This window comes from Morus notabilis, unplaced genomic scaffold (assembly GCF_000414095.1).
Source record: "Morus notabilis unplaced genomic scaffold, ASM41409v2 Scaffold1276, whole genome shotgun sequence".
Taxonomy (NCBI): domain Eukaryota; kingdom Viridiplantae; phylum Streptophyta; class Magnoliopsida; order Rosales; family Moraceae; genus Morus; species Morus notabilis.
Window position 1 is genome coordinate 176,230 of NW_010361531.1, and position 11,531 is coordinate 187,760.

An 11,531-nucleotide genomic window follows, 5' to 3' on the forward strand; every position below is an offset into this window, starting at 1 on the left:
AGAGATATTTATTAAGAATATTCTAGTGTCATTATCTACAGGAGAGCTTCTCCATCTCTAATGTTTGATATGTAATCCTAACGAAAATGAACCCACTGAGACAGCCAAGAAAAAGAAAAAAAGGCCCTTTCTCTCTCCCCCAGACAAAAGAATACAAATTAGGTTTAAAAAAAAAAAAAAGAATACAGATTAGAAGTTTTCCGTTCTCATTCTTTTTGTTTTTAATCAAGTCTCTACTCTTAACATTCGTCAAAAAAAGAAGAAGAAGAAAACACTCTACTCCTAGGGGATTGGAGGCAGAAAAATCTAACGAAAGAGAGGAGGTAAAAGTTTGTCAACGGCCACAAGAAAACGACCACGACGACCTCTGCGTTTCTCCAACTATTAAAATCTCATTTCCTAATAAATTGGCGGTTATAATATAAAATTTAAAAATGAAATAAAAGATAAAAAAAACCCCAATTGTCCGGCACATTTAGAACTTACTGTACATTTAAAAAAAATGGTTGTTAGTTATGTTGAAAAAAACAGTTATTACAAAAAAAAAAAAATTTGAGTGTTTGATAAATTATAATCTTATAAATATTAATTTTAGAGGTATTATAAGTATTATAAAAATTTTATTAATTGTACTTTAAGATGATTATCGCATAATATAAAAATTAAAATTATTTTTAAGTTGTTTCTGATTTTAACTGTAAATTTTTTTTAAATTTTTTAAAAATCATTTTTTATAATTTTTATTAAACACAAATTTCAATATAACTAGAGAATTAATTTTGAGCTTCAATAATCACTACCATTCCAAACATACTCTTAATTATCAAAAAAAAAAAAAAAGAAAAAAACAGCCGCAAAAACGGCGTCGTGTCCACTACCACGGTCGTGACATTAACCAGTCATCTTTCGCACTTTTGCCAACGCCACTCTCCCACCCGCGCGTTGCCATCGTGGCAACCAGGTGGCGATCGTCTAGGACCCCTCATGATTGGGTCCCACCGCTATAGAAGGCCGTCAGACTGCAGCCCACGCGCTAGCACGAACGTGGGAGTCAATAAATCCGCTGTTAATTTTAAAAAGGATAAATTATAAAACGCAAGAGTCACGCGGCTTGAGGAACAAACAAAGAAGCAAAAAAAAAAAAAAAGAAAAAAAAAAAAAAAAAAAAAAAAAAAAAAAAAAAAAAAGAAAAAAAAAAAAGAAAGAAAAAAAAAAGAAAATCAAAGGAGGGGGTGTTGAAGGCACACACTTCCCTTCCTCTTTCTCTCTGTTTCATCGTAAACGAAGAAGAAACGCTGCAGCCACAGCCACAGCCACCACCGCCACCATCACAGCTGAGAGAACAGAGAATCCGATCGGAGAATATTCGGTCGAACGGACTCGTTCTGAGTTGGATCGGGCGAGTTCCGCCGCGAAGATGAGCGGATGGGAGAGGCTGAGGCCGTCGACGGTGAGGCTCGGTCGCGATTCCAATTCCGGCGGCAACATCAGCATGGGCGAGCGCATTCCCTCCAGTCGGACCGTTCGGCTCGGCCGAGTCCAGCCACAGGCCCCTGGCCACCGCACCATTTATTGCAACGATCGCGACGCCAATCTCCCTGTCAAATTCAAGGTTTCGCCTCTTTCTTTTTCTTTTTTCTTTTCTTTTTTTTTGAAAATTTTCGTATTTCTTTTGCTTATGTTTGCTTTCCGAGAAGTTAGGCAGCGAAATAAGAAAGAAAATATTGGACTTCTACGGTTGCTGAAACGAGTTTATTGCGTTCATTTCTTAGAATCTGAAATAAATTTTGAGTCACGAGATTTTTTTTAGAGGTTTATTGTTAAGTAAGGATTTGACATTGATCTTTGTGCGCTATTAAGCTGGAAACTCAGGCTTATTAGAAGGAACAATGTTGAAGCAGAACAAATGATATCTGTTAAAACTTAAAACTAGATTAGGCCCATTTTGATGAATAATTGACTGTAGTTTGTTCCCATTATGTTATAGACGTGTTTGCAGTTTGTTCCGTTATTTTGCGGTTACCACTTTAGTGGTTTTCTTCTGGGTAGTTGAGCTTAGTCTCCTTCATCTGGGTATTCTTTAATTGTTTCTTTGAGCTGATAAGGATGTTCAATTGTTTGTCACGTTTAAGAATTGATTTTCTATACTTGTGATGTCCGTTTGCATCTGGCTTCATTGCTTGATTTTGTCTTGGTTTGCATCTTTCAATTGTCTCAGGGGAATTCTATATCAACGACAAAGTACAGCTTCTTTACTTTTTTGCCAAAAGGACTGTTCGAACAGGTAATTTACTTAAAAACCTCTTGCCAATGTGGAATAACTGGTTTATAGCTCTGTGAACCTCATTTTGAATGTCGAGTTATGGTTTATGGCGTCCATTTCTGTATCATTATTTTAGTAAAATATTTTGCACGATTTTGGTTTCGGTTACCATATATGTGTTTGAATCTTATATTTACTAGGTTAATGTGTAATATTTGTTGGTGGAGAAGTTAAATAGATTAGGTTATCTTGATGCGTGCTTGCTAAAGGGATAGACCATATAGGATTTCTAGATACTTTTCTCCTACCTAATGGTTGCAAAAACGACTTCAAACTTGAGTTAAAGTTTAGTATGTTAGTGGGTTTGTGGTTGTTGTTAGTACCTTCTTGTCCAACCCCTGATTCTATTTTGGTCATGTCCCTGATGAAATTCTTTGCTTAAACCAACAGTTCAGACGGGTAGCTAATCTCTACTTTCTTACAATCTCAATTTTATCAACAACGCCAATCAGGTATGTAGTACTTACTTCTATTAGCCTTGCTGTTTTGCTTTCATGCTACTTCCAGAATTGCTTTTAACGCCAATCATGATTGGTTTGTCGAAAACCTCAAATACTTTTCTAATAATGCAGTCCTGTGAGTCCAATAACGAATGTGCTCCCCTTGAGCTTGGTGCTTTTTGTTTCTCTTGTTAAAGAAGCGTTTGAGGATTGGGTGAGTACTGCACTAATTGTGTATTGTATTGTTTGTGTGTTTGTGTGTGTGTGTGTTTCTCTCTCTCTTTCTCTATATATATATGTGTGTGTGTGTGTATATATATATATATATAATTATACTGGTTTTGGTTATTGGTTGTACTCTAAAGAAGATTCCTCATACTTTCTTTTCTTGTTTTCCTTACGTGAAACAGAAACGCTTTCAGAATGATATGTCAATTAATAATAATCCTGTGGAAGTGTTGCAAGATCAAAAGTGGGAAACTATTCCATGGAAAAAATTGCAGGTTGGGGACATTGTAAGGGTGAGTATGCAGCAATAATGGAGAAATGCTTAGTAATTATAATGTATTTCTTTGGAATTCTTTCTCCGACTTCCAAACATCAGGAGATTTCGTTTCTTTCTAGTATTTTCCTTTGTACATAGGTATGTTACGCAAGCTCTAAATAGACACTGACATTTTGGTTTGGTTGCAGATAAAGCACGACGGATTCTTCCCTGCAGATCTGCTTTTTCTTGCAAGCACAAACGCAGATGGTGTCTGCTACATTGAGGTTGCTTATGTTTTCCTTTATGGCTTTTCACCTTCTTTTGTCATAATTTTTTTCCCCCAAGAGAAGTCTAATGTTGCTATATAATCAACCACACAGCTAAACTGACCTTTTCTTTTGTATTTTGTTTGCTTGTGGCTGCTCGGTTGCAGACTGCAAATTTGGATGGGGAAACCAATTTGAAGATCAGAAAGGCATTGGAAAAGACTTGGGATTATTTGACTCCTGAAAAAGCATCAGAATTTAAAGGTAACCCGATTTTGTTTATCTAACTTCAGTGACTGATATAACATGATTTAAGTTCTTGCTCCCACCCTTTATTTTGTAGCTTTGATAGAGCTTTCTAGAGAAGATATTTTAACTGCAACCACTACTTTAAAGCAGTGGGGTTGAAGGATGGTTTTTCATGGTTACTTATGATGTATGAAACATTTTATTATTTTTTATTTCATCTAACAAGCATACTTTTCTGGTTGCAGGCGAAGTGCAGTGTGAACAACCAAACAATTCATTATACACTTTCACGGGCAATCTCATTATTCAGAAGCAAACATTACCTCTCACGCCAAACCAAGTTCTGCTGAGAGTAAGATATGATCCCTACCCCCTGCCCTCTCATTTCGTCTTTCTCAATTTTAGGGTTATACATTGGACAGGAAAACCAGTAAAATAGTTCTTTTTTGGTCTTAAATGTTCTTTGGAGGGCCTGATATGGGTGGAAAATGTTTCTCAAGTGATTGTATAAGTCTGTAACTTTTAAGCACAAATCTGGAGTGGCTTTCTTGTTGGTTTTTGTCCCTAATAATCTTGTAGGCTTTGGTCTTTAGACTGATTTAATTTCTTCCTTTCATGTAACACTGCATTGGGACTTTGTATTTTCAGGGATGCAGTCTAAGAAACACCGAGTACATTGTTGGGGCTGTTCTTTTCTCAGGTCACGAAACAAAGGTTTGTCTTCATATACTTATTACTGCCTATTTTCATTTCAGACCCATTTCGTTTTATGACATTTCTGTAAATCTAATTGCAACTGGATATCAATTTCCCTGGTATTTTGACGTAAAACATTCTCCTTTAGTCCTTTTTGCTTTTTGTTCTCTTGGGGTTGAAGATGACGCGACCTCTTTAGATTGTACATAGTTCTTATCCTTAATACTAGTTTTTTTTTTTTTTTTTTTTTTTCAAGTAAATAAAACACTATTTTCTGCCGCTGTTTGCTGGTATTAGTTGTTTTTCTTGTTTGCTTTTACAACCAGATTGCAATAAGTTGTAGACTTGCATTGTCTTTCAGTTTCTGACAGCTCTTGTAATTTGGGGTAGTTTGACGATGCATTGTATTTTCACAGGTTATGATGAATGCCATGAATGTTCCTTCCAAAAGAAGTACTCTAGAGAGGAAACTCGACAAACTCATCCTTGCACTGTTTGGTACTCTATTTGTCATGTGCCTAATTGGAGCGATTGGCAGGTTTGATGATTGCTAGTCTAACTTTAAGATTGTCCCAAATATTTGTTTGGAGTTTCCAGCATAACAATGTTTATATCTCTGATATTCTGCAGCGGTGTATTCATTGATCGCAAGTACTTCTACTTGGGTCTTAATGTAGATGTTGAGAATCAGTTCAACCCTAATAGACCTTTTGTGGTAACACATTTTTTATTGAAGTGGAACAACTACTATAACATGGTTTTTCTTTTTTTGGTAGTTGCTTCTTTGTTGATCATTTGTTTTATTTTTTGCCTGCTAATTATGTTTTGTGGTGACAGGTTGCTATTCTTACTATGTTCACTCTTATTACTCTATATTCAACTATCATACCTATCTCTCTGTATGTTTCCATTGAGGTAGGCTCTTTACTTTGTATAGTTGCCTGCTCTAGCAACGCCCAATAGTCCTGATGGCTTCACACACAATTTATTTATCTTAATCTTTTTTTCTTTTTGCAATTTCAGATGATCAAATTTATTCAGTCCACCCAATTTATTAACAAGGACTTGCATATGTATCACGTCGAAACCAATACCCCTGCATTGGCTAGGACTTCCAATTTGAACGAGGAACTGGGACAGGTAACGTTGCTGCCATATCAAGCTCAATGTTTATTTTAATTCTTATTAGGCAAGAGAAATGATAAGACTATGATCATTGGTTAACAGAGGAAAGATTTTATCTTCTGCATTGTCTGGAGCAATGCTAGTATCATATTTCTACCACTAAATCTGTATAATGATGCTACTGTGAGGGATTTTTGTATCATGTTTAATTGCAAATTTTCTCAGGTGGAGTACATCTTTTCTGATAAAACTGGAACACTAACGAGAAACTTAATGGAGTTCTTCAAATGTTCAATTGGAGGAGATGTTTATGGCACTGGTGTCACTGAAATAGAGACAGGAATATCACAGCGGAGAGGCATTAAACTTGAGGATGTATGATTCTTTCTCATATATAGCTAGCACAGGCTAACATATATAGGTGTATTATGTACATATATTCGTAGATTTTCCTGTGCAATTTCATATACATATTCACCCATGAAGACATAAGTCCTCTTGAAGCAATTTCATTCAATCTCATTTACTTGTTACAGTGTCAAAAGTCAACCAACGTGGTGCAAGAGAAAGGATTCAACTTTGATGATCCCAGGCTTATGAGGGGAGCTTGGAGGAATGAGCCTAATCCTGATCTTTGCAAGGTAAAAATAGTGGTGTCTACTTTTGCTTGTATAGACTAATTACTAAATAAGTCTGAAGATTTTTAGCATTTCAATTTTCAAGTACTAGGCGTTTCTTTTCTTTTTTCTTTTTTTTTTTCTTTTTTTTTTCCTTACCTTTCTGAACTACCTCTAGTAGTTGAGCCACGTTTACAATTGAGATAAAGCCAATAATTTGGTCAGTACGTTGGAACTGCTTCCCCTTTCCTTTGCTGTTGGGGAGAGATTTGTCATGCAGATTGCTACTTAACAAGAAAATTTTCTTTAAAATCTTTTGATAGTTGCTCATGATTAGAGCATATGGCAGCTTTCAATGGGCTCAATCTGACTAATAAATATTGTTTTTATTTAGGAATTTTTCAGATGCCTTGCTATATGTCATACTGTGCTTCCTGAGGGTGATGAGTCTCCGGAGAAAGTTACATATCAAGCCGCATCACCAGATGAAGCTGCTTTGGTAACTGCTGCAAAAAACTTTGGCTTCTTCTTTTACAGGTTTGAGCTTCCAAATTCTGTTTGCTTAAATCAGCCAGCTGTAACTCTTTTAAGTTTCTTCTTTTGATACCAAGTTGTGTACGACTCTGATGTGATTGTTCCCTTGGAATCAGTTTTTGAATCCTCTTCGTATTTATTGGAAGATTTGCCCCTCAACCTTTTTTTGGTCAATGCACTTATGGGTTCTGTCCCCAGCATCACGTGTGTAATGCTGAGGGCAAATTCAGTTTGGCTATAGAAAATAATGTCACAAATTTTGATTGTTTTTCAGTCAATTAATGCAACTTCCAATGTTTGGAACGTGGCTTCTTGGTTGTGGTTTTGGCTTTCTCACAAGTTTATCTAAGACAGTTTCTATTGCCAAAGATTTTACACAATTTGGCGTTGATGTTCTCTCTATTCTCAGGCGTACTCCTACAACGATATATGTTCGGGAGTCTCATGTTGAAAAGATGGGTAAAGTCCAAGATGTTTCATATGAAATCCTAAATGTCCTTGAGTTCAATAGGTAAGACGCATCACTGTGTACATCAGTGGACAGTAAACTATGATCCACAAAACTAACATAGTTACAATCTCTGTTGCACAAATAGTACAAGGAAGCGCCAATCCGTTGTTTGTCGATATCCAGATGGCAGGCTCGTACTGTACTGCAAGGTATTACTTTCTTGAGGCGTCTTTGGTGGATTAACATGTTGATCAGTTAGAGTGACATTCTGTCAGGAAACTGTTTGACAGGGTGCTGATACTGTAATCTATGAGAGATTAGCTGATGGTCAAGATGATATCAAGAAAGTATCTAGGGAGCACTTGGAGCAATTTGGATCTTCTGGATTACGTACGCTTTGCTTGGCTTATAGAGATTTAAGTTCTGATATGTATGAAAGCTGGAATGAGAAGTTCATCCAGGCTAAATCTTCTCTACGTGATCGTGAAAAGAAGTTGGATGAGGTAAATTTTGTTGAACCTGTGCTTCTCAATCCATCTACCATCAATAACTTTTAACTTCTATCAATTATCTGTATGTACCATGTACTATACAATTTTGGGCCAAGTTTTAAAAAAGAAGCAAAAAAAAAAAAAAAGGAGGGAGAGAAGCGAATTCTGTGAGCATTTCGTCATAGTCCCCTATGAGGTACTAGTGAAAGAAGAATCTTATGATATAGTTGGATAAAGGGGGTTCTGTACAAGCATGTATGGTATTAGATGGCTATCTTGGTAATATATAATTCCTGTAAAGTTTCTAATATTTGCTTTTGTTGTGTTTGAAGTATAAGTGCGTCAAGATTTTTGAAAAAGCTTTTATGACCTCATTTAGAGGCTTTGCGAGATCCTTGTTATAGACGGGTTTAGTTTTGTGTTTTACGCGTACTTTTTCGAGTTTGTTGGTTATGTTGCTCTATTATATGATATACATACTTTGTTTTAGGATTTCATTGAGATGCGCATGAAGAGGTTGAAAACTGATTATGGATTCATGCAGGTGGCAGAAATCATAGAAAAGGAGCTAATTTTTATTGGGTGTACTGCCATTGAGGATAAGCTTCAAGAAGGAGTTCCAGCTTGCATAGAGACTCTTTCAAAAGCTGGTATTAAGATTTGGGTGCTAACAGGGGACAAGATGGAAACTGCAATTAATATAGCTTATGGTAAGTCAATATTGCAAGGGTAGTGGTGGTACTAGTACTTCTATATAATCCAGTACCTCTATATAATCTATATTTTTCCTTTTCCTTTTCTCTACCACTTATTATTTCCTTGGAATTTTTCTTACTGTTTTTTTTGTGTTCCTAAAAAATTGTTTCAGCATGCAATCTTATCAACAATGATATGAAACAATTTATCATCAATTCGGAAACTGATGCAATTAGAGAAGTCGAAAACAGGGTAACAGCATTTTCTTTCTTATGCACTTTAATTCTGTCTCATGTAGCATTTCTTGCTTATGCAATACTTTAAATTCTGTTTCTAGGGTGACCAAGTGGAAATTGCGCGGTTCATTAAAGAAGAAGTCAAGAAGGAGTTGAAAAAGTGCCTTGAGGAAGCACAACACTTTCTTCACACAGTGGCTGCACCAAAGTTAGCTCTTGTAATAGATGGGAAATGCTTGATGTATGCATTAGACCCAAGCTTACGAGTGATGCTACTAAATTTAAGTTTAAATTGTTGTTCAGTGGTTTGCTGTCGAGTTTCTCCTCTGCAGAAAGCACAGGTGATCTTTCCAATGGCAGCTAAATAGTAGCATTATTTGATTGAGCGTAGAGAATATATTGAAACTTGAATTTGGTTTATCAAGTGAATTTCGTTATAGAAACTTGATATATCATGCAAGGCTGTAAGCATTTTTATGCTGCATCACACTAGCATGTCTTTCTCAAACATGACCTCTTTGAAGATTGATTTTGTTATCTATTAGCATGTATTAATATGCCTACGCGTGTCCTAAAGTTTACATGTGCAGTCAAAAGCCTTTGTCCTTTGAAATACTCTTGTTATCATAAAAAATGTTATTACATGTGTGGCGGAGTGCTGACTTGTTACCAAGACCGTTTCTTGCTTTTGATGTTGCACACAAAATGCTTCAGTTTAGGATTCAATCATTTTTCTTAGATTTATTAAGTGCACTACTGCATAGCTAGGTTGAATTGACTTTCTTTCCACCCATTTTTCCTCTTGCTTGAACAAGCTTAATTGACTTTGTATCCAACAAGAATCAACTAGGTTTTGGAATTGACGATTGGTTTGTTACTTTAGTTAATTCAAGGTAGTGCCTTAAGTATTCTCTCTGCTTACAGGTTACGAGTCTGGTCAAGAAAGGTGCAAAAAAAATAACACTTAGCATTGGTGATGGTGCTAATGACGTTAGTATGATTCAGGCCGCTCATGTTGGCATTGGAATCAGTGGACAAGAGGGCATGCAGGCGGTGATGGCTAGTGATTTTGCAATTGCCCAGTTTCGTTTTCTTACAGATTTACTTCTTGTGCATGGACGGTGGTCGTATCTTAGGTTATGCAAGGTCTGGGTTTTCAGTGTTGATTGAATATGTTGAAATTAATCTTGGTCGTCTGTGGTTGACCATTTGTAATTCCAAATTGCAGGTTATTACATATTTCTTTTACAAGAATCTTACTTTCACTCTGACTCAATTTTGGTTCACCTTTCAAACTGGATTTTCTGGTCAAAGATTCTATGACGACTGGTTTCAATCATTGTATAACGTCATATTCACAGCCCTGCCTGTGATCATGGTTGGGCTTTTTGACAAGGTATTCCATTCTTTTCCGCCTCTATTAACTCCCGCCTAAACTGTGGAAGCTGTGAGCATAATAATTTTACATCGTTCCTTTTGCTTTGTTGAATACATACTTGAGATAGTGACTGGGTATCTATTTCTACTATGTTTGAGATGAGAATTCTACTAATTGTTTGTTTGCATTCTTTATCAGGATGTCAGTGCATCTCTTTCCAAGAAATATCCTGAAATATACAGGGAGGGGATAAAAAATGTCTTTTTCAAATGGAGGGTTGTGGCAATATGGGCCTTCTTTTCTGTCTATCAATCTCTTATCTTCTTTTACTTCGTGAGCGTTTCAAGTTCAAATGCTCAAAATTCCTCTGGCAAGATGTTTGGTCTTTGGGATGTCAGCACAATGGCCTTCACCTGTGTTGTAGTGACAGTCAACCTACGGCTTCTTTTGATGTGCAATTCAATTACAAGATGGCATTACATTAGTGTTGGAGGAAGCATTTTGGCGTGGTTTTTATTCATTTTCATATACTCGGGCATTATGACTTCATATGATCGACAGGTGGGTTTTCATTTTCCTAGTCTTTTTTTTTTTTTTCCCTGCTGAGAGTTTTGTCATCTCCCAAAATTTCCTATTAAATATTCGAGCCATTGACACTCCCATGGTTTTTTTTTTCCTTTTTCAGGAAAATATTTTCTTTGTTATTTATGTCTTGATGAGTACATTCTACTTCTACTTGACACTTACACTTGTTCCTATTGTTGCGCTTCTCGGCGACTTCATCTACCAGGGGTAAGAAAATGAGGTTCTATATCAAAGATTTGCTAGTTTCATTGTCAAGATTCGCCTCCATTATGTACTGCTAATTATTTTGTTTTTAAATGATTATATAGGGTTCAGAGATGGTTCTTCCCATATGATTATCAGATTGTTCAGGAAATTCACATGCATGAGCCCGAAGGTAGAACTAGAACAGAATTGCTAGAGATTGAAAACCACCTCACCCCAGATGAAGCCAGGAGCTATGCCATAGCTCAACTCCCAAGAGAGTTGTCAAAACACACTGGCTTTGCTTTTGACTCACCTGGGTACGAGTCATTCTTCGCTGCACAGCTTGGTGTGTTTGCGCCGCAGAAAGCGTGGGATGTTGCTCGCAGAGCCAGCATGAAGTCCCGTCCGAAGATAGGGCAGAGGAAATAAACTGAAAGAGGACACTCTTGTATAAAAGAATATTCATTTTGACAGTCAGCCGTAGAAAAATTTGTAAATTTAGCTCGTGCCATATTCTAGTTTAGTTTTTGTTTTACATATATACATATAGATTCTCTTTTTTGTTCCACTTTCAAAATCTGTTTTCGTACTGTTGAGGAACTAGTTGTGCCAGGTTTCTCAAGAGTGTACATTTACATTAGATAAACTCCGAGCTTTTTTTTTTTTTTTTTTGTTTTTTTTTTCTCGGTGCAAGTTGACCTAATTTGTCCTTCAAGTTGTATATGATTCTATATTCATTGTGGCCTAGTTAGAAATCCTACCATTTCCCAA

The 11,531-nt window shown here is 36.4% G+C and overlaps 1 protein-coding gene across 1 annotated transcript; it reads left to right on the forward strand.

Moving 5' to 3' along the window:
* Positions 1-1,109: 1,109 nt before the first annotated feature.
* On the forward strand, positions 1,110-11,531 carry LOC21394275 (phospholipid-transporting ATPase 3). Its single transcript, XM_024166828.1, has 27 exons — positions 1,110-1,612; positions 2,219-2,284; positions 2,714-2,775; positions 2,896-2,977; positions 3,174-3,284; positions 3,457-3,534; positions 3,684-3,780; positions 4,011-4,117; positions 4,414-4,479; positions 4,878-4,999; positions 5,092-5,176; positions 5,299-5,376; positions 5,485-5,601; positions 5,812-5,961; positions 6,123-6,227; positions 6,598-6,740; positions 7,147-7,248; positions 7,334-7,397; positions 7,479-7,691; positions 8,224-8,389; positions 8,548-8,627; positions 8,713-8,952; positions 9,536-9,757; positions 9,840-10,007; positions 10,188-10,550; positions 10,675-10,781; positions 10,883-11,531. The coding sequence occupies exons 1-27, from the start codon at positions 1,418-1,420 to the stop codon at positions 11,187-11,189; spliced, it is 3,696 nt and encodes a 1,231-aa protein (XP_024022596.1). The 5' UTR covers positions 1,110-1,417; the 3' UTR covers positions 11,190-11,531.

Bases quoted from the DNA above. Each gene is read 5' to 3' on its own strand.
- LOC21394275 (XM_024166828.1), top strand. From the start codon at position 1,418: ATGAGCGGATGGGAGAGGCTGAGGCCGTCGACGGTGAGGCTCGGTCGC. The intron at 7,692-8,223 runs GTAAATTTTGTT...GGATTCATGCAG, and splicing joins GTGAAAAGAAGTTGGATGAG to GTGGCAGAAATCATAGAAAA. The intron at 8,628-8,712 runs GTAACAGCATTT...TTCTGTTTCTAG, and splicing joins TTAGAGAAGTCGAAAACAGG to GGTGACCAAGTGGAAATTGC.